The 22,970-nt window shown below is 32.9% G+C and overlaps 1 protein-coding gene across 6 annotated transcripts in view; it reads left to right on the top strand.

Moving 5' to 3' along the window:
* LOC128246691 (forkhead-associated domain-containing protein 1-like) overlaps window positions 1-22,515 on the top strand; it is a 47,893-nt gene extending 25,378 nt beyond the window's left edge. For 5 of the 6 annotated variants that reach the window (XM_052965044.1, XM_052965045.1, XM_052965043.1 and 2 more), the window contains 18 exons: window positions 62-157; window positions 606-722; window positions 1,216-1,455; window positions 1,673-1,871; window positions 2,385-2,573; window positions 2,918-3,045; window positions 3,469-3,576; window positions 3,953-4,172; window positions 5,805-5,934; window positions 6,407-6,513; window positions 7,150-7,309; window positions 7,880-8,151; window positions 8,468-8,697; window positions 9,129-9,349; window positions 11,039-11,090; window positions 12,480-12,593; window positions 13,053-13,265; window positions 19,694-22,515. In XM_052965044.1, coding sequence (XP_052821004.1) covers window positions 62-157; window positions 606-722; window positions 1,216-1,455; window positions 1,673-1,871; window positions 2,385-2,573; window positions 2,918-3,045; window positions 3,469-3,576; window positions 3,953-4,172; window positions 5,805-5,934; window positions 6,407-6,513; window positions 7,150-7,309; window positions 7,880-8,151; window positions 8,468-8,697; window positions 9,129-9,349; window positions 11,039-11,090; window positions 12,480-12,593; window positions 13,053-13,265; window positions 19,694-19,729 — 2,832 coding nt within the window. In that variant the 3' untranslated portion in view covers window positions 19,730-22,515. Of the gene's footprint in view, window positions 1-61; window positions 158-605; window positions 723-1,215; window positions 1,456-1,672; window positions 1,872-2,384; window positions 2,574-2,917; window positions 3,046-3,468; window positions 3,577-3,952; window positions 4,173-5,804; window positions 5,935-6,406; window positions 6,514-7,149; window positions 7,310-7,879; window positions 8,152-8,467; window positions 8,698-9,128; window positions 9,350-11,038; window positions 11,091-12,479; window positions 12,594-13,052; window positions 13,266-14,673; window positions 14,700-19,693 lie in introns of all 6 variants that reach the window. The other variant, XM_052965042.1, reaches the window with a different exon arrangement.
* Window positions 22,516-22,970: the final 455 nt, after the last annotated feature.

Genomic DNA, 22,970 nt, shown 5'->3' with positions numbered 1-22,970 from the left:
TGCAAATTTTATTGAAAAGAAAATCAAGCACAGATGTAAATATATATTTTTGACCTTGCAGAAATTCAAGGTCACAGAAAACAAAGTGTCAGACCAGCAGACACTCATTGACAATCTGAGAGTTGAGTTGGAGAAAACCAAGGCTTCCCTCTTCCAGGTTTGTATGGTTAAAAAATATAGTAACTGTTAAGAATCAAATGTTGTACAACAAAATAAGGCATATATATAATTTCTCTCTCTCACCCGAGAGGTTGCGGGTTAAACCCCAATGATCTTTTGGTGTTTCAAAAGGACATATGTGGCTGTATTTTATAACCAACTAAGATTTAACTTGAAGTTAAGTGTAGAATCTGAGTGTTTTGATTGGACAGTAAAAATATCTGGCCAATAGACTTAATGGAATCACTGAGGCATGTCTAAGGATAAGAATTATATTGAACACTGGACCTGGTTTTAATTTCTATTAAGGGAACTGACTACTACCAATTATATTAGCTTCACAGCTGTTTTTGCAATTAAGCAAAAATAAATTAGTGTAATCTAACCACATGCAAAACTTAATACTATGTACAAAATTCATTTTGTTTTTGTTTCCACTTATACAGGAGAAAGATGTTCAGCGTAAACTTCAGTCATCACTGGACGAGGCTAAGTCTCAAGCCCAGGACCTGGAAAGGGCTGAGAGGCTCGTCCGAGTGGATTTAGAACAAGTTTCCAAGAAGGTATAGATATATTTATTGAAAGACCTAAAAAAATACTCCTGTCTGACCCATAACTGTACCTGTGACCATACTGATTTTATTGTTGAATTGACATATCCACAAATCCAAATTTCTAAGAAGGTATGCATTTCTATATTTAGTGTTCAAAATTATATGTTGTCCAATATAATGGCAGTATTTTTCAAATCTGCCATACTATACATTTGGTTTGGTTAGTCAGCACTCAGCCGCAAATGATTTTCATCAAGTCGGTTATTGTATGTAAATATAAATTTAGGTATTGAAAGTGGTCGCACAAATGCGCCTGACAATGTTTAAATTGACAAAAATTAATGCAAAAATTAATGCATATTTTAGCAAACACTAGCCCGTAGTTAATGACAAAAGAAAAAGCTTTGTTTGGTGTTCATCTGATCATTTTTTGGTATAACATCATTGTTTTAAACACTATTAACTGTAATCAACAATAACAAATCTTTTGATATTTTTGCAGAATGAAAGGTTCAGAAATCGAGTGGTGCAGACAACATTTTCGACTCCGGGAATCAAAGCTCCAGACACTGAAATCAGCGACGATGACCTTCTAGAAACACTAAAGAAGATCATCGATGAAAGAACCAACTCGTTCAGGACTATCAAAGAGCTAGAACAGAAGTTGAAAATGGCTGATACTAACAGTAAAGACTTCCAGAAAAATGTGCATGACCTACGCAAGGGAGTTCAAAATGCAAAGGTATTTATAGTTCATCTCTTCAAACTGGCCAATCAAAACCAAGTATTTCATGCACTGTATTCTGTTAGTTGGTGAACGTGACTGAGCCGATCCATATATTAGGCTGTGACGTCACTTTTAATGATTTACTTTCGAAGTTCAATGTAAAAAAGCTTTTATCACAAATTAGGCTAAAAGAAATTAAGTATAAGCTAACTTTGATCTGTATTGTTTTCAGGCTCATCTTAAACAAAATGGCCGCTTGTCCAGCTCTCTGAAGGAGGAGATAGGTTTACTCCAGTCTGTATCCGTTGATGACCACTTGGCCTGGGTCAAGGAGGTCACTGTGGGGCTCCTGCAGGGAGAGTTGTCATGGGAAACGGACATTGAGAATGCCCTTGAAAAATGTGGGGTCAATTTGAAGCTGACTAATGATGGTAACTAACCTAGTTTATATATATATATTTATATATATTAGTATGTTAACTGCCCTGAGCTCAGTTAAGGCAAACATTTAATTTTTAAGCAAACATTAGCAAACTGTTTGGTTTTGAATCCCCTATTGCATAACTCAGGGCGGTTTGGTCATTGTAACTGACCAGTGCAGTAACAGTTAAGATAGTTTCGAAAACCATGTAAGAGCAATATTTGGTGTTTCTTTACATAGAAATCCTCTGGTAGGAAGAGGCACAAGATTAGCTTATCAAGTTTTATTTAGACAATTTATGATTTGATATGGTAGTAAAACTAAATGAGCAATAAATATTTTCAAAAAGCAATCTATTTCTGGTACATGTATAATAAATTTTAAAAACAGATTTTAAGATGACTTTTTGGTATGCCAAGAAGTGCTCCTTCATTTTAAATTTTGGTTTTAAAGATAACAATTGAAGATCAGAATATTTAGACAAAAAATGACATAACATTATCCAGTGATCATTATTTTTCAGAACCCAGCAAGCATATCAACCTCCTTTTCGCCAAATGGGAGTCTGCTATAAGTGACAAAGAGCGTCTCGTGAAACAGATGAGTGAAATAGAAGTCCGACACAAGGAGGAGCTTGAATTGCAAATTTCACAGCAGAAAACTGATCTTGATGGTCAGGTTTCTGATGCTGTGGAAAAAGCAAAACTTGAAGGTTCGTCATTTTGCGGTCTTAAGGGCAAATATGTTTCGAATATCAATTTTAGTGTTCTTTTCTGTTAGAATAACACTACTTTAGAATACAAGCTACTTTTTCAACCAATAAAATTGCAGATAGGCAATCATTATGTACTACACTACTTAATCAAAAGTGCCTTTTATGTAATTTAAATCGGCATAGCAGGCAAGCCTATGTGTCTTATATTGCGGGCTTAGTGCAAAAGAGTTGTAACTCATTAACAAATAGAGGGCATGAAAACACTCTTGACCTCAGCCCTTGAATTGAGGGATGTAAAATATATGTATATGTAGTCGTTTATTTGATGTACAATATTTCAGTTGAGGAGCGTATGAACAGGGCAATAGATGATATTCGGGCGGTTGAACAGGAGAAACTAGACAGCGCCCTACAGGCTGAGAGGAGGAAGATCGAAGAATTGGAAACAACCATAGAACAACTAAGATATGTAAGTGGAGAAATAATTGTTATCATATTAGAATGTTAGAAAGTTTGAGAATGGATATTAGAAGGTTAAATGTTGAATTTCCAGCTTTTAGATTAAGGTGTTTGGATGAGAAATAAATGAAATTGATTTCAATATACACATGGTTTCTTTAATGAAAGTTTTAATTGTTTAAATATTTTTGTGAGGTAATGAATGACATTTACAAATAAGATCTTCCTTAGTTTTTTAACTCTCGATTATTTTAAGAAGAAGCCAGATGATGTTCCTAAAAGCCTATTACTCTTGTCTGACTATACTGGTTTTGCTTAATTTGTGCTCAGGTGGTTTATTTTCTTCTTAAGTATTAAGTATCACAAAATGATCGTATAACATAATGTTTGAAAAAGTATAAAATGGGTTCAACTGATGAATGTCTATTTGCAGAACCTGTCTGAGAAGAACGAAGATCAGCAACAGAAGTTGGAGGCCGGGCAAGAGGCTCTCTCACTTGTGGAGGAGTACCAGACTATTGAGGCCCAGCTCAAAGAACAGGTACTTCTATTATTTGAACAAATTGTTGAATATTATATTGGGTTTTCAAAGTAAGAGCTGGTCAAGAAGCCCTTTACCTGCTGAAGGAGTGACATACTTTTGCATCCCAACTCAAAGATCAGGTACTTCTTAATTTTGAGGATATTGTTGAAAAGAGTTCGTAAATTGTTGACTAAGGTGAGGGTTTCTGAAACAAGAGGCCAGACAGGAGGCCCTCTTTATTCATAACTTGAGTTCCTGACAATTGTGGTCCAACTTCATATTTGTATGACCAATTTACAATAACAGATATAACTTAATATATTTTATGGTACCCATTGTAAAGTATCAATATAAATTTCTAGGTTCAATATTGTAAATGTAATAATCATTTCAGGTGTCCAAACTTGAAGTCGACCGAAATGAACAGGTCACCGAGCTTACTACAGAACTTGTGGAGAAGGAGCACAAGTTTGAGTCCGATCTTCAAGGCTACAAAGAGCAGATCAAACAACACTCTGTAACAATCTGTGCCATGGAGGAGAGGATCTCCAAGGTGATGAAGAAGAACAAGGAGAGCCAGGAGGAGATGGAGACGTACAGGAAACAGGTGCAAGGTGTGTAATTAGGTGTAACGTTTTGGTGCAAGGTGCGTAATTAGGTGTAACGTTTTGGTGCAAGGTGCTAAACGAGGTGTAATATTTTGTGCAAGGAACATAAATAGGTGTAGTGTGTAACCTTTAGTGCAAGGTGTGTAAATAGGTTTAATGTTTGATTCAAGGTGAAAAAGTAGGTGTCATGTTTAATACAAGGTGTAAATAGGTGTAAGTTTGATGCGTAAATAGGTGTGAGTTTGATGGCAGGTGCTTAAATAGGTGTAATATATGGTGCAAGGTGTGTAAATTGGTATCATGTTTGTTGAAAGGTGCATAAATAGGTGTAATGTGGTACAATATGCATTGATAGGTGTAATGTTCAGTGCAAGATGTGTTAATAGGTGTAATGTTTGACAAAAGGTGCATATATAGGGAAATGTTTGATGAAAGGTGCATAAAGAGGTGTAATGTCTGACAAAAGGTGCATAAATAGATGTAATGTCTGACAAAAGGTGCATAAATAGGTGTTATGTTTGATAAATGGTCAATAAATAGGTGTAATGTTTGATAAATGGTCAATAAATAGGTGTAATGTTTGATGAATGGTGAATTAATAGGTGTAATGTTTGATGAATGGTGAATTAATAGGTGTAATGTTTGATGAATGGTGAATTAATAGGTGTAATGTTTGATGAATGGTGAATTAATAGGTGTAATGGTTAGTGCAAGATGCATTGATAGGTGTAATGTCTGTTGAAACAAAGGTGCATTAGGTGCAATATAGTTAAAGTACCGTAGGTGCAATATGCTTATTTGAGTAGAATATACATGGTACGCATGGTAAGGTGTAACTAATCCTTGTAAAAACTCAGTACTTACATTTAATGCAGTAAATACCGTCTAGTCTGATTGACTTAAATGTGGATGACATGTATGACAAGTGCTTTGTAAGAGTTCTTGAAGGGAGATAAAAGTACTTTGTTTATTGATTGGGAAAAGATTAATGGCACAAAAATTATAGTTTATCTCTTGTTATCAAGATTAACATGATAAATGCATTTGTAACAGGCAGATAACGTTCAAAATGCTTTTAGTGTCTATCCATATATGCCACTGTATGCAAGACTTGATAGGATACAAAAGACTCAATTATATCTGGTATGGAACTCTTATGTTTGATCAAGACTTCATGAATGTGTTTTACATTCTGTTTCAATACCTACTCATTAAGTTGAAGTTTAATCACAGGTGATTGAGAATTACATTTGGGATTATTTAAAGACATAATTTAAGGTAGTTGTATTATAAATGTGTATGGTTTAGGATATAAAAGGAGAATACATAATATGTATAAACGTTTATTTATTGAAAGCTGGAAAATAAATGTGAAGAAATTTTTGTTTTTTGTTTTAAAAAAAAAAATTGTCTATGTGTTTAATGGAATTGAAGGGCTATGAATTTAATATGGCATAAAGTTTCTATTTACTTAACTGGAAACTCGGGTACCCTGATGTTAAACAAAATAATGAACTTTGCCACTTAAATATTGTGCTTTCCAGAGCTAATCAATTTATTGCCCTTGAGGTTAGAATAATTCTATATAATTATTACATTGTTTATAATCATTGACTTGCAATGTTCGTTAATTTTCAGAACTGAAATTACAATTGACCAAGAAGGAGCGAGAAAAGCCGCCACCGCCACCGAAACCCAAGGTCATCCCAGTGGTGCAGAAACCGTCACATGATATTGTGGCGATGGAACAGCTCATTGTAGTTCTGAGGTATGTAGGTCTAGCTGAAGAGTTTAAGCCAGGTTTTAAATAGGGCAGGGTGCTGCAGAAGAGGTGCTAAGGCTTAAAAGGCACATTGTTTTAGGCTGAATAGATTTTGAACACTATAAATTTGACAGGAAATATTAGGAATTGCATTTCATTGATTTCAAAGTAAGTTTCAACTGCAACATATGTTAAGTTTTCTAGCATTGATAATAATATTTTAAGTTTTAATCAAAACTAAAGAAATGATTGGCATTTTTTAGCATTTTATTCTATGAAGGCAGAATGGGGCCCATGCTGATTTACATGAGGGCAGAAGGTTGCTTCTAAAGAAGGACAGGGTGTAGTGGAAAATTTTGAACTGCACGAGATTGGCCTTATAAAAAAAGGACCTGGCACAATTATGACAATAATATTAAAATTTTATCCGTATTATCAAGATGAGAGATAAAAATGGGAATGATTGTCATCATTTCAGGAAAGAGAACGCTGAAGTGAAGACACGGATGCAGGAACAAGATGACGTCATTCTGGGTCTGAGGCGAGACCTTGTCGGGGCATCTGCAAGACTTTCTGACATCACTGGTAAATTATTTTGTTAGCTCGTTCAGGATTTTTTTCATAGAAAAAGGTTGCATTATTGTCATAGCTTTGGTGTTCGGCAAGTCTTTGGCATCTTTTTCTGGCAAAACTTGAAACCTTCGACATCATTAATTGGAAAGCTGTTCCAGATATTTACTTGAGTAAATGATCACGCTAAGTATTTATTTTACATGTAAAGAACATGATTGTTATGAATTTGACAGATTGTGTTATATTGAAGAAGTACAAGATTTCAACCTGCCAAAATGTGTATAATATAAGCTTGTATACAAAAAGCCATTTGAACAAGAAATTAAGGGAAATATTGAAAGAGATGTTTATTCAAATGGATTTCAAGGTTAAAAAAGTTTAAGGTGGTGGTCAGCCACATAGAGAGATAGAGAGGTTAATAAGATGAGACAGCAATAATTGTTCTAAAAAAAATCAGGGGAGTTAATTCTGTTATGTTCTACCATTCAGGGGAGCTTAGTAAGGGTCAGAAATATGTCATAGGAAGGGGTGGTCAGCTACCAAGTTTAGTTGTTGAAATAAGACAGCAGCTTGCTAAACTGCCCCGAATGATTATAACATGCGATCTTTAAATCAGGGGTGTTAATTCTGCTATTTACTACCATTCAGGGGAGCTAAGTGAGGGTCAAAAGCAAGAAGTCGAAAAACTGAAAGAGGTTGTCAGCCACAAAGAGAGAGAGGTTGTTGAAATGAGGCAGCAGCTGGCTAAATTGTCCAGAATCATCGACAAACAAAAGGAGGAGTTGAAGAGCATAGAGTGTGAGCTCAGGTGAGTTTTTTTTTTTAATCAATAGCTACGTAGACTCAAATACCCCAGTTAGAAAGCGCCTAAATATCACTATTTTTTTATTTGTACCTAAATCACATACATATTTTTGTTTTAATTAAAAAGGTCAAGTGAGTTAAGCATTATAATGCATTAAAAGCAAAATATAGTGCATCAACTTATTTTGTAATATCCAAATTAGGTATAAACATGAAAGAGTAAAAAAGTTTTTTATTCTTGTACAAATTAATTGGTTTATTTTGTTGTAATTTTACTGCATATTGGCCTCTAAAATGCTCGAAAATGGTTCTTTTATTTACTGTTTTCTTTAAATATTTCCTTATGATGGTCCCAGTAAGCTCTGTTATTGACTGTGTAATTTTCTACTTTTGAAGAGTTAAAGAAACTTCTAAGGAAATTCTTTTAAAAATTACAGTATCATTATAAACTGTATTTTGGTTTATAAAATCAAGTTGTAGAGAGTAATTTTTCTACGTAAAAAAGAATTAAAAGAGTTATGCTTAAGATTATTTGCTACTACTGGGTTGGTAGTTTAAATATTTTCCATTTCAGTAAGGAGAAAAGCATCTCCAACAAATACAAAAGCCAGGCGGAGCAAGAATGCAAGAAGATACAAAGTCTCAAGAAGAGCTTGGACATTGAGAAGAATGAACAGGCGAAACAACTGGAGTTAATGGACCAGGAGGGACGGATAACCTCAGAGTTAACTGCCCTTGGGGCGCAGTGTCGAGGGGAGAGGCACGAACAAGTGATCGCCAGACAGCGAGAGGCGTTGGCAGAGTTGAGGTCTCGTGTAAAGACATTGGAAGTAGCCAGACCTCCTGGTAAGAATATTTGAATAAAGAGATATACAAATTTGCCTTATTGAAAATATTTACATTTAACATACACCCATGTACGTTTTGAGGGGAAAACTCTATGGTAGGGTCGATTGTGTGTTAGATTGTTGAAAAGTGTACTTTTCCATTTTCCTCCTAATAGTTTAAAATTCTTCACAATATTTTTGAGACTTTTCAGTCTTGTAAAATAGAGGCATTGTTTCTTTATCAAACATTTTCAATTTCTTTAAAAATGAAATAAATAATTTGTTATGCAAATTCTGCTTTACAATTTCTAATGGTACAATGTAACCTCTTACAGTGCCGACCCAAGACCAAGCTTTACAGCAAGTAATCATGCTCAAGAAAGAGCTTGCTGAGATGAGAGTCAATCAGGCGCTTTCAGAAGACAAGAATATCGTGAGTCTTACCAGTCTTGACCGCGAGGTTGGCCGTGCACGAGGGCTCGTGTCGACGACCAATGCGGACGCAGAGATGGAGAGAAGTGCTCACAGGGAAACAATGGAGGCCCTTGAAGCTAGTGAAAATTCTGTGAGTACTTCTTAAAATTGAATCAAAGAAATTGAGTACACTGAGTGAGTGCTTTTTATGAAACAAATAATCATCATAGCAGTGAAATACATTCCAAGCCTTGAGTATTAAGCAAATTTAGTTTTTGTTCAATTATCAATTAAAAGCGCACTTGCTTCTCACCAAGGGTTCGATTTCTGGCATGGGCTCACTTGGTTTGTGGTCACCATTCCAGATGAGTAGATTCCTTCAGGTACTTCGGGTACTCCATTTTCTCCCCACTACACAAGACCATGCCCTCATGTAACAAGTGTGATTAATAAGTGTGATGTTGTAACAATTTGTTTCACAATCATTGTAAAATGAACAAAATAAGTTTGAACAAAATAAAAATGGAGTTAGATTTTATCTGAATTAAAATTTTGATTTGAATTTTATGTTTTATTCCTCAGTACCTAACCTCGATGAACGCAATATCCTCCTCTCTCGACCTCGAGGGAATCGAGGGCCTGCGACCACTTGGTCACATTCCAAAAGATGAGCGTGAACGATTGCTACGAGAACGCGAAAGGTCATGTGACAAGCTTGTTAACCAGGTCAGGGTATATCGGGAGAGAATATCGCGCAAGGACGAACTACTACAGGGTTATGAACGGGACTTGGCAAAACTGAGGTAAGCTTTGTTATGTTGGTCATGATTTGAATAATATTGAAGTATACTAAATTATAAAATTAAGGCATTCTTTTAAAGTCTCCGCAAATATGGCTTGGATCTGTGATTTGGTTGCAATTTAAGTACACATAATTTCATTTAACAGATTTGGTTTACTGTTAGTTTAATCATGATTTTGTTTACAACAATTGTGGAGAAAGTTTTATTATCTTATGCTAAGTCACTGTCATTGGCACTATGGTTGCCTTACTAATGTGGTCTTGTGATTTTGCGGAAATCAGAGAACCCGGAGAAAACCGATTTGTCCGACTTGGTGACCAACCAAACCAATCACACATGGTTTACTGTTTGAAAAAAAGAAAGAAAATAATTCCTTTGGAAACTGATATAGATGAATACATTGCTTTAAAGCTGCACTCTCACAGTTTGACCTTTTGGCAACCTTTTAATATTTTTCTTGGAATGAGCTGATTTTTGCGTAAATGTCTGTGTCTGTAAGCCAGTGATACAAGACTGCTGACAAAAGATCAGATCACAGTTTTTCATCTTTATGTTATAAAATTGATGTTTTATGGGTGAAAGCGTTACTAACGCTTTAAGAAAAGGAGTTATTCAGCATTTTTTTAAACAATTGAGATCTATTATATTTTGAGTTATCTTTAATGACTCAATTGAAGGCATTGATGCCAAAATCAGCTGATTCTGAGACAAAAATTAATATAAAAGACAAAATTATCAATCTGTGAGAGTACAGCTTTAAGTATGAATGACACTAAATTAAAAAAAAATAATAGCAGACTGGTTCGGAACTGAACTATAATCGTTGAAATGTCAAGTCTGATAAATGTCAACCTTAGGAAAATAAATGATCTTTCATTTTTCTGCTTAAAAAATTGGTAATTTTTTGGCGTAGATAAATGGAATTGGTCTAAGATGTCACGTTATATTTCATGCATGTTGGCTGTTACATAATAAAACAAACGTGCAAATTTTTATTTTTCCATTATACTTCCATTCCTCTGGGGGTTTCCCTCGTAATTTCAGCACTACCACATATTGGAAATAAGGTTAATCATGATGAATGACTGTTCGATTCCACTTATTAAGTTTTTAAGTAAAAAAAATCTTAAAACTACATAGTGGTACATCTTGAATGTCTTTAAAGGTGTAATATTTAGGTTGATGCAAAGAAATATTGTCTTCTTTTAATGCATAATCGTGTTCTTTTAATGCATTATCGTGTTCAACTCATTTGACTTAAATGATCAAAACAAGAAATTCATAAAGTATTAGTAGTCACTTTTTGGCACTTTTTTGACTAGCAAATTTGTGGCCTAGTGACTATGTACCTAATTCCCCCAAAAATCATTTATAAAGGCAATTAAAGCTGCACTTTCACAGATTTACCATTTTTCCAAATTTTTTATTGATATTTACGTAAAAAAGTGCTTGTTCCAAGACAAAAAATGTAAAGTTGTTAAGCTTTTCAACCTGTGAGAGTGCAGCTTTAAGACAAATTAGTTAAACATAACAACGCATTAAAATTTATAAAAAAATGTTTGCATCATTTGATATTGTGCGCCTTTAATGCAAATGTAAAAAATGACATTTTTTCTGTAAATTCTGGAAATAAGATTTGTTCACAAATATTGAATTATTTAAGTTAACGCTCAACCTTTATTTTTTCAGGCAAGCACAAGAGCTAGCTGAGAGGAAGTCAGTTCAACTTGATACTCTGGCTGTAAGTATGATTTTGTAATTACATGATGACATACCTTATGTAAGCTTATAGGAGTATAATACAGCTTATAGCGGTAATTATACAGCTTATAGGAGTATAATACAGCTAATAGGAGTATTCTACATTTAGAACTGTCAACATCAAAAGTACAAAATACCTCGATAGATGAAATACTAGAATGGTTGAAAAACGATTCTTGTTTTGTAACTGCAAATTGTTTTAATTTCTCAAGGACCTTTTTATATATAGTTTTTTGTGTTGGGCAATTTTAGCGAGATTTAAATTTTGCAACGCATGATTGCCTTTTTTTTTCGCTTGGTTGTAAAATGGTGATTGGATCTGTGAAAATTTGCGGATATCAAACTATTATGATATTAACAGTTCAACATATTATATCTGTGAGAAAAGGGTTCATTAGGAATATAGTTGGAACTAGACCTAAATTTTGAGCAACATGACTTTTAAAGCTGCACTCTTACAGATTGAACCTTTTGAAAACTTTTTATTTTTTTGTCCTGGAACGAGCCAATTTTTGCGGAAATCTATGGAAACCAGTTAAATAAGACTGCTGACAAAAAATTGCATCGCAGATTAATTAAGTTTAAAAAATGATGTTTTATGCATTTTTCTTAAACCGTTAGTAACGGTTTAGGCCATAAAACATTAATTTTCGAACAGAAATATGAAAATCTACGATCTGATTTTTTGTCAGCATGCAATCTTATATCATTGGTTTGCAGATATAAACGCAAAAATTTGCTCTTTTCAAGACAAAAAATAAAAATGTTGTAAAAATGGAAAATCTGCAATACCGAATTTTCGGTACAATACCAAATTTTCGGTACAAAGCAAAAAAATACTGGCAGCATACTATAGTTCATATAAAAGGAGGAGCAATAGAAAAATTCAGTTTCGTTTTTTTCTCTGTGTACAAATCATAATAATAAATCTTCTTTACTTTATTTTTTGACATTTTTATGCCTCCGAAGGTGGGCATATTAAAATCGCACCGTCTGTTCGTTTGTCTGTGTGTCTGGCTCAATAATTCAAGTCTGGGCTGTAACTTCCTCTTGTATGGACAGATTTTAAAATGACATGTCACATGTGTTCCACATACCAAGATGATGTGTCGCGTGCAAGACCCGTGTCCCTACCTCTAAGGTCAAGATCACACTTAGTGTTTTTTTATCCTGTGTATTATCACTATTAGAATTCAGCACATGTTGAAGCTTATAAGATACAAGATACAAGAATCATTATTAAAAGTAGGGTAAACGATAACAAGAAACATTAGCTCAATGAGCTATTTTCTAACATTAATGGTTAACATACATATCAAAACATAACAATTACCTGGTGACCTGGAAATACAATATATATGTATTTCAGAATGATGTACGCTGTAAGCATGAAGAGTCCCAGTACCTCCGGGAGTCGCTACATCAGACCCGAGACAAGTTGGACCAGGAAAAACGCCTCAACACCGCTATTAAACAACGCAAGGTACCAATGACAAGATAAATGAAGCTTTATAAGAAATGTATTTACAAGTGGATAATTGCTTTCATGCTTACAATTTTGCCATTTGAAATCAGCATTGCAACTTACTGTAGTGTAGTTATGACAACCATCCGAATAAATAAGTATACGCAGATTCTTGCCGTATATTAAAAAATCATCTCAGAACTTTGGAAAAGAAAACAAGCCATACTTAAGTAAAATAACTGTTCCATCTTTGGTTGTTGGCCGGGCCCCATAAACAGGATGAAACTAGGCTCATTTTTACTCTTTTTAAGTCAAATCAAGATAAAAGTATAAAATTTGGCTTAATGAAATTAGCTGCTTAAGCTTGTGATGCTAAAGAATGTTCGAGAAATGATGACATGTCATTTATTTATCTAAAGAGACTAAAATCCCCAAAATTAGTATGATTCCCTAATTTTTACCTCCCCTCCCCTCTAGACTTTCCACCTTGAGAATGAAAAGGTCCACCTGGCCCCAGCCTCGCACCGATGTAAACCGGAGGACCCTCGTGCAGTGTTGAAGAAAAAACGGGAACGCGATGTGCTCAAAAGGAAGAACTACGAAATTAAAACGCTGAAAACAGAACTCACGGACAAGGAGAGGAATCTATTTGATGCTCAGAATAGGCTCTATACTCTTTCACATAGTCAGGTGGGTACAGTTTGTTTTTGATTAAAAATATAATTATTAGCTTTTCTATTTTTCGAAGGAAAAAAATGTTGATGGGTATTGGTCTATACTAATTTATTTTAGCTTGATTTTGAGGAAAGCTTATAAAATCACTCTCAAGTCCATTTCCTGGGTAGACCCCAGTTCTGTGTCCTTTTTGAGAGGCCATAAGAAAGTACCCCTGGTGGGGATCAAACCCACAACCTCTTGGGTGAGTGGCGGACACCTATACCACTAGTCCACTCTCGCCCTGGTTGTTATTATTTATGGCCCTGACATCCCTGACATCCTAAAAATAAAGCTGTGCAATAACTCATGTTCTGTGGATAATATTATTCAAGATATTCAAATTAAACTATGTACTCAATTATTTAGGGTCATAATGCACATGTACATAGTAAGGCACATAGCTCTCATTGCTTTAATAATTGTTGAATTATTCCCCTTTTGTGACTAAAAACAAAGAACAGGTTAGCAAAATATATATCAAATATGTCTTCTGTTGTTTTAAATAATATTTTTAATTTTTTTGCTAAATTTAATTAAAGCTATAATTTTATTTTCGCAAGAAGCTATTGTTTGTTATTCATGGCCTGTGTAAAAGATTACCAATATTCTGTTTTGATTCTTTGCAAATAAAAAAACAATGTTTGCCGTATTTATGCCTTTATTATACACAATTCTTCACATTGCATATTTATTCTCCCTTTTGCAATGCAAATAAATTAAAAATATTGGTCTGAGAAGAAAGTGAAATAATTCAGGGATGTGATTTGATCAGAGATTCATGGATTTTGGCGGATCTCAATAGCTCCTGAAACAATACTACAAAAAAAAGAATAACAAATTAAAAAGGATTTATTATTATTTTTTTTTATCAAAAAAACTGAACTGGTTGCTTTTTTTTTTTACTTTATTTGATGTAAGTTTGCTTCTAATTTGAAGTCAGAAAATCCCTAAAAGGGGCTTTTGCCGCAGGGTGCGTCACCCCCTTTGACCCCCTTTTATAAGGGACCTAATGACTGCCCCCGAGAACCCATCGCCTGAAATGGTTTCAGCCCTTCGACTTTCAGGTCAATCACATCCCCGATCATACAATCATGTAGTTACAAACTGGCTGTTAATGGTACTAATGTTTCCTTCTTTTTTTGAAGAACTTGGTTCTTAAAATAGAACTTTTTCAATATTTCCATAAAGGTCTGAAATTCTCTAGAATTTGTAGGACACAATTTCCTTCTTGAATGCAGAAACCAAGAATAAATGTATTGAATGTGATATGTTTTTATTTCATTTCGAAGGGAAAAGTCATATCCTAAAGGTTTCCCTCAGAAAAAAAAGTATTTCATATAAACCATTCTCAAAATGAATTGTTCACAATTATATTTTGCAGTATTCAAAGGTCTAAGTGTTCATATGGTAAGATCTTTTTAACAAAATGCATGTCATCTAGTCTAGTTCAATACTTAATAATTGCATGTTATCTAACCCAATTGTGTATTTAACCAGGTCTGCATAACCAATTTGTGTAGTATGATATGTACTAAAAGTAACAGCGCCAAAAAGTATCAAAGATAAACCTGAATGTCACTCACAGACTATAATTTGCTCTAATACTTTTAAACAATGTACACTAACATTCTGAAGTAACATTTTTTTGGTCTCCAAATTACCAGGTATATTCACTAGGGGATCCGGCATGCGCACCCCCCCCCCCCCTTAAAACTGTCGGAGTTTACTTTTTATTTTAATATGGGAGAAAAAAAGTAAAAAGATACACCCAAACTGTACTATTTTGGACTACGGGTTGTTGGAAGTACCTAGAACACCCCGCACCCTTAATTCCAGTAATTAAATTGAACCAAGTAAAAAGCATACCCTCGAAGTTACGCCCCTCAAAAACTGGACCTGGTCCTGATATGTTACTATCATTTGAGCCATATAACTATTTTTTTTTTGACGCAATGAGATTAATTGAACTTTATACTTATTTTAAATTTATTTTTACACAGTATACATTATAGCCTACATTTTCAGTGAAGAGTATTATCTATCCGCTTATCGGTAATCGTTAAATATTTCAGTTACAAATTTAACAACCAAAGACCGCTGGTGACATTTCAAATTCAATATTTCATAAAAAAAAAATGAGGTATAAATGGAAACAGATAACTTTTTATTGCCTTATTCCAGAACTTGAAGTAAAAAATAAAGAGAGTAAAAGTCATCCTGGCAGGAGACTTTCACGCAATGTTCCCATTCTAATTAATTGTAAATCGAAACGTTCTTTGTATCATAATGGATTCTAAAGAAACTAAAGGGAACCTCATCTGGCTTCAGATGGCTGCTTTTAATATGCTTGCTATGAGATTGCTAATTAAAATGTAAAGCACAAAAATAAAAAGAATTTCTCAGGTCTTGTGTCAATAACTGTCTTCAGTTTTTATAGTTAGCCTAATTGATAAAAAAGTAGTCCTTAATGAAAAGAAAAGTGATTAATTTCATGGGATTGTAAGTATAAGATGTCTTTTAGTTATGCCACAGTCAATTTGTAACTACGGCCCCTCAGGTCCGGGGGTATACCGAGGAAAGCTGGGGAAATGGGCCTTGTTTTTACTTTCCAGGTGGCCCGCAGTGCCGAGTGAATATGGTGGTTTTGTTTTCACGTCAAAAATAGCGGGGAATGGGCCTAATAGCTGGACTGAAAGTCAAAGTCCCCCTATTCCTCGGACCGGGAACGGTGGTGGGTGGTGGGGGTGTTGATTTACAATTTACTGATGCATTAAATTAAGAAAACTGATTAACTTCAGGAATTGTATGCATAAGATGTCTTTTAATTACACCAAATAAACCTTATACAGTAAATCTGGGGTCGTTTGAACAAGCGGTGGTTCGAGAACCTGCGGTCCCTCAAGGGCAGAGCTTGGTCCCGAATATTATTCCTTCCATTTTCATATAAAATATACCTACGCTGCATCAAAACCTAAATAAGTTGAGGAGTCGAGCAATATAGTCGGTCCCTAGTACACAAATCATGCACAAAACCTTATGGCTCCCATGAGGTCATAATTTCACACTTTTTTCAAACGCGTGTTACAAAATAAACAAACATGTTAGGTGTTAAAATTTTCTCAAGTTGTAAAAATTACAATGACAGTTGAAAGGCAATTTGATAAGGTGTGAAAAACCGTTTATCACTGTTTACGCATGACCGATAGTAGTTGATAAGGTCATTTGAGAAGATAATTATGAGAAGTTAATGACGATAAGTTAATTGTGAGAAATGTAACTGAGTAATAGAAATATGAATAAACACTACTATATCAATCCAACATCAGAATCTCGGAAAAGAATTCCTTCTTGTCACTTTGCTTTGCAATATGGCAATTTTGTAAAAATACACATTTCATTTCTTGATATTTCTTTTACATTAAGTATACATTAAGTATACCACAGACTTTGAACATATGAGGGATTTCCACAATGCAACACATAATCGGTGTCTTAGTAAACAGTCGGTTTGACGACTTCAAACTTACAATACACTGAAAGATATTTCAAAACAGACTGGAAAATTGAAATTTGGGTTGTTCGAAACTTCGGTTCTCTCGAGGTTTTGGCTTGGTCCCCGGCGTCCTCGAGTGATCAAAGTTTTTCTGAAACTGATTTAAAGCTAATAACAAATCATATGTTAGGTTTATATTACCTGCATCAAACGATTATCTTACAAAGTCCCCAAGTTGATTACATTACAAGTACCGGTATTCCTAATAACAAAAGTAATTATTGAAATATGTATGGTATTCTGAGAAAGTCGTGTGAAATTAGTACAGTTAACGTTAGCAGGTAAGGTCACATGTATATATAATGTTTCTTATCTTATGTGTACTTATTAGCCAGATTTAGTAAAGTATGTATACTCAAACAATATGAAAAGTTTACATATACTGAAAATAAAGCATCCGCAGAAGTTTAAAAGGGAAATATCCCAATTATTACAAGTATTGAGGACAGACTCATGAATTACTTGTTTTTCACCTATTACTGATACGAATATTTAAGACCCTCGAGTGTAGTCGATTTATCCAAAAATCTTTTAATAAATCATTGGACACAGCTTTTATTGCCTACGATTTTCAAACAAGTTAATCTACAAGTAGATTTTATCAGGACCAGTAAAAACAATTTATACACTCAACAGTTTAATTAGATATAAATAAGATAGAAGTTATACCAATTTCAGGGATATTTTCCTATAAGGCGAAAAAAATAATGATGTTTGTTTCTAGTTTCCCAACATACCTTATTTTATACCTGGACTCTAGATGATACTTTTTATTGCATCCAGAAATACTTTTTATCTATTTTGTTTTGCAGAATTATTTTGTTTTGGAGAATTCTTGTGATTTTCATACAAAAGATAAAGTATCTAAAGATTGTGTACAAACATAAGATCATGATAAGGGTCCTTTTAGATGATAACACAATTATTCAATAGAAAAAATATGTCAATAAAGTTTGAAATATCCTGTATGTTCTCCATTAATAATTGTTAATTACAATGATATTACAAAATTTAATTATGCCTCAAGTCACCTTTCCTTTTTAAAAGTACCTATAGTTGTCACTAGTTGTTCCGTAATGCCTCATGTGTAATGCCTCATATGTAATGACTAATACTAAAGAAGTTAGACCAACCTTAGCAGTGTGTACATAACTTTAACCCTGTCTTGAAATTGTTTTATTGTCAATGCAACATAATATTATCATTATGTATTTTCAATGCAATATTAAATGGCCATTTTTTCAATGCTATATAACATGACCAATTCTTATCTTTATTGAAACTTGATATATTCAAGGCATCACAACATAGTATAATCAATTATTATCTTCAATGCAACATAAAATGGCCAATTATAATCTGCAATGCATGACAACATAGTTTAATCAATTATTATCTTCAATGCAACATAAAATGGCCAATTATAATCGGTAATGCATGACAACATACAATTATTATCAATAATTATCTTCAATGCAACATAAAATGGCAAATTATAGTCTGCAATGCATGACAACATAGTATAATCAATTATTATCTTCAATGCAACATAAAATGGCCAATTATAATCTGCAATGCATAACAACATAGTATAATCAATTATTATCTTCAATGCAACATAAAATGGCCAATTATAATCTGCAATACATAACAACATAGTATAATCAATTATTATCTTCAATGCAACATAAAATGGCCAATTATAATCTGCAATGCATGACAACATAGTATAATCAATTATTATCTTCAATGCAACATAAAATGGCCAATTATAATCTGCAATGCATGACAACATAGTATAATCAATTATTATCTTCAATGCAACATAAAATGGCCAATTATAGTCTGCAATGCATGACAACATAGTATAATCAATTATTATCTTCAATGCAACATAAAATGGCCAATTATAGTCTGCAATGCATGACAACATAGTATAATCAATTATTATCTTCAATGCAACATAAAATGGCCAATTATAGTCTGCAATGCATGACAACATAGTATAATCAATTATTATCTTCAATGCAACATAAAATGGCCAATTATAGTCTGCAATGCATGACAACATAGTATAATCAATTATTATCTTCAATGCAACATAAAATGGCCAATTATAATCTGCAATGCATGACAACATAGTATAATCAATTATTATCTTCAATGCAACATAAAATGGCCAATTATAATCTGCAATACATAACAACATAGTATAATCAATTATTATCTTCAATGCAACATAAAATGGCCAATTATAATCTGCAATGCATGGCAACATAGTATAATCAATTATTATCTTCAATGCATCATAAAATGGCCAATTATAATCTGCAATGCATGACAACATAGTATAATCAATTATTATCTTCAATGCAACACAAAATGGCCAATTATAATCTGCAATGCATGACAACATAGTATAATCAATTATTATCTTCAATGCATCATAAAATGGCCAATTATAATCTGCAATGCATGACAACATAGTATAATCAATTATTATCTTCAATACAACATGATACGGTTTAATGGAATAAAGTTGTGGACATTTATTATCCTCAAAAGTACATGGTTATTCTACTTTTACTGTTGTCAGCACAACATTAAAACATACTATGTCCACATCTTTTGTTCAATGCAACATAATATGCATATCTATTTTCAAAACAAAAACAATATATCACTTCTTGTGTTCAAAGGAACCTATAATTGTTGATCTAATCCTATTTTCATTACAAATTGGTTTGAACAGGCTTCAGGGTTGTTATTGTTAGTTCAACATAATGAAATAGTTTATTGATTTGAGTGTAATAGTGATGTTATATTGGCGCTTTATTGTATTTTTCAGGATGTAGAAGAGACTGAAATAGTTGTTGAAGACTAGACTTCAAAGTGATCATCCCTCAGTGTAGAAATAGTCAAAAAGCTCACAGATCTGACACTTAATGTTCTGGGGCCTATTATTCATGGACAAGTTTAATCATAGCTTCAAAAGAGTCTTAATTTGAAATTATTTATGAATTAAATTTATGAAATAGTTATCTGACCAAGCTGACAACAAATGATGATTGATTGATAAACATTTCCGAGGGGTGTTCAAAAGTTTCCTGCATTTATTTATTCAAAATTAATCGAAAGACATTAAAATTTTCATGATATGTAGATCAATAAGAATATAGCATACTGATGAAGGGGTGTTCAAAACTATCTGGAAAAATTGCTCTTATAATATTCAAAAATAATCGAAAAACATTGAAACTGTCGTGATATGTAGATCAATCATATTGATGAAACAAAACTAATGGTCATAGGTGTTCTTATAAGTGGAATAAAAGTTTATATGGAAATGTCACCACAAAACACGACCAAATTGTCATCTATTATGTCCGATTGCCAAAGCATCTTTTTTTTAAACACCCCTCGTTAAATACCATAATATCATGTATATGTAGTAACCAAGTTTTGCAACTGGTCACATGACTTTTATCATTCATTGTAGGATAAGCATTGTATGAGATGTAAATTGAAAACAGTGTCAAACAAATTGAAGACGTGTCTGAATCTTGTTGCAGAATTTTGTTGCTATGGACATCAGTTTTTGAGGTTCTGACTAAGATTTGTCAATGAAACATTTAGGCCCCAATGTTGAACTATATGACAATACTGTTTATTTTAGAGGTATAATAATTATTTTAAACATTAAAAGATTTCCTCCTTTGCAACTGAACAATCAGATTATTTATTTTTATTCAAATTATTTGGTCATGTGATTTTTAAGTTTTATATATATATAATTTCATTTACTGAGAAAAAAATATTGTGTTAGCATTGTTGATAAAATGACAATGAGTAAACAATGTATATTTTTAAAATCAACAAAATTAAACTAGCATTGATGTATACAAACTTTTTTCAGGCATGCTTTTAGAAGCTTTTTATAAGCAATTATTTATAATACTCCAGAACTTTCTTAGAAAGTAGCTATAGGAGGGTTTTAAGGTGCAGATTTCAAAATTATTCATGAGTTTTTATTAAGCATTAAAATAATATAAAATTGATGCTGTTTTCAAGTAGGAAAATTTTAGAATGTGTAGCGCATTTATTTTCTAATTTTGAAAATATTTTTTCAACTTTGGCAAGACCTATTTGTCACGGGGAGTAGTTTTTTATGAACAAAGTTACATTTTTACTTTAAATATGTTTTTGTATATTTATTTATTTTCAACATGACTGAATTTTGTATCTTTTATAGTCAAAGACATATTTTCTAATGCAATTTCATTATTATTTCGAATCTGATTGTAAAAATGAATTTAACACTCAAACACTGCCCAGCTATTTGTAAGATTTTGTAAGATGTAAGTACATTGTATATAAAATGTTTATTTTTGTAACTACTATATTTGTTTATGGATGACCGATTTTATTTATTCTAAATCTGCAGCAGTCATTGGCCAAAAATAAAGTTTTAATAATTATGATTACATATGTGAAAACTAATTTAATAACCGCAACTTACATAAAACATATTAAGTTCCTGCTTTATAAACATTTACAAAGGTACGGAGGATGTTATTTTTTATTTTTATTTCTTAGATATTTAGGTAGATTGTATTTTATTTTTCAACTGTGATATTTGATTTTTATGTGCTTTTAAAATTTACATAGAAGCGTATCCAATACTTACATTCGTAAGGCAACAATGTTTTTTGTATATAAACACACATATTTCTTTTTAGTTCCTTAAGAACTTTTGAAACTTCACTTGTTTAGAAATAGGATGAATGAATTAAAATATAGTCAGTGCTTCAAGAAAGACTGCATATTTTTGTAAATGTGAGAATTGTGATAACTTGATTTGTATGTGTCCATTTCACCTTGTTCATTTTTTTACAAAAAAAAAACAACATAGGGTAGATTGTTAATTATAGTTTGTATTTTTATTTAAATGTGTTTATATGTGATGAAATAGGAGTTATTTTCACCTATGGTTTTAAAAGTTATTTATTTCTAAAACAACATCTGAAGCCAATTGTATAAACTGGTTATCTTTTTTGCCTGGTTAAAAAAGTCAAATTGTTTATTGATTGGTTAATATTTATCTAAAAATTACTGCTAACAAATCATGTATTAAAATGTGCAAACTAGACGAAAGGTAAACATGTGGACAACATCTCTTAGTTATATACAATAAGCTGCAGGTATAAATCAATAAAAAAGTATTAGTTTTACAATATCTTCAGCAGCTTATTGTTTAAAACTGGATAAGTAAGTTATCCACAAGTTATATTTTGGCTTGTTTCTAGTTTGAAGCAATTTCATTGGTCGACAGAAATAATTGGATAACTATTGACCAATCAATAAACAGTTTGGCTTACTATAACCAATCCAAAGATTTAACCAGTTCAATGCCATTGGCTACTTATTGAATTATACATATGCAGACCATTTATCATGACTTTTACCTGGGAATAATATTGGGAGGAATAATACTACATAAAGTATAGCTTCCATTATTATTTTAACCCCCAGTTTTTATATTTGACCATTCATTTTAGACTTAACTAATTTGTTTATTATTATCATCAGTTTTCATCCATTGTTAGTCAATAGTTGGTACTAATATATCTTGCTGGAACCTGCTTCTATTACAGAAATAAATCTTGTAGAAACAAATTGTTTTCTTCATTTCTATTACATGATAAAGAGAGGCTTAAAATATAACAATTTGACTTACATGAAGTAAACACCTGATATTCCTGAAGGTTATTTGAGGTTGCGAATTATATACTAAGCAACATTCGTAAAATCAACATCTGTTCTGAAGAAGACATATCTATACTGTAATAGATACTCATTCCAAGGACACCTTACTACGCAGAGATCTCTCCACAAACAACACTCCCTCCAATAAGAGAGCTCTTTTCTCAAAGAGACACACTCTTCAAAGACATGCTTGCTCCGCAGCGATCTCTCCACAAGCAACACTCCATCCAAAAAGAGAGCTCTTTTCTCAAAGAGACACAATTCAAAGACACGATTGCTCCGCAGAGATCTCTCCACAAGCAACATTCCCTCCAAAAAGAGAGCTCTTTTCTCAAAGTGACACACTCTTCAAAGACACA

Source organism: Mya arenaria, chromosome 9 (genome assembly GCF_026914265.1).
Source record: "Mya arenaria isolate MELC-2E11 chromosome 9, ASM2691426v1".
NCBI classification, from domain to species: Eukaryota; Metazoa; Mollusca; class Bivalvia; order Myida; family Myidae; genus Mya; species Mya arenaria.
Note: the sequence above shows the minus strand (reverse complement) of the source record. Positions and strands in the feature narration are given on the sequence as shown.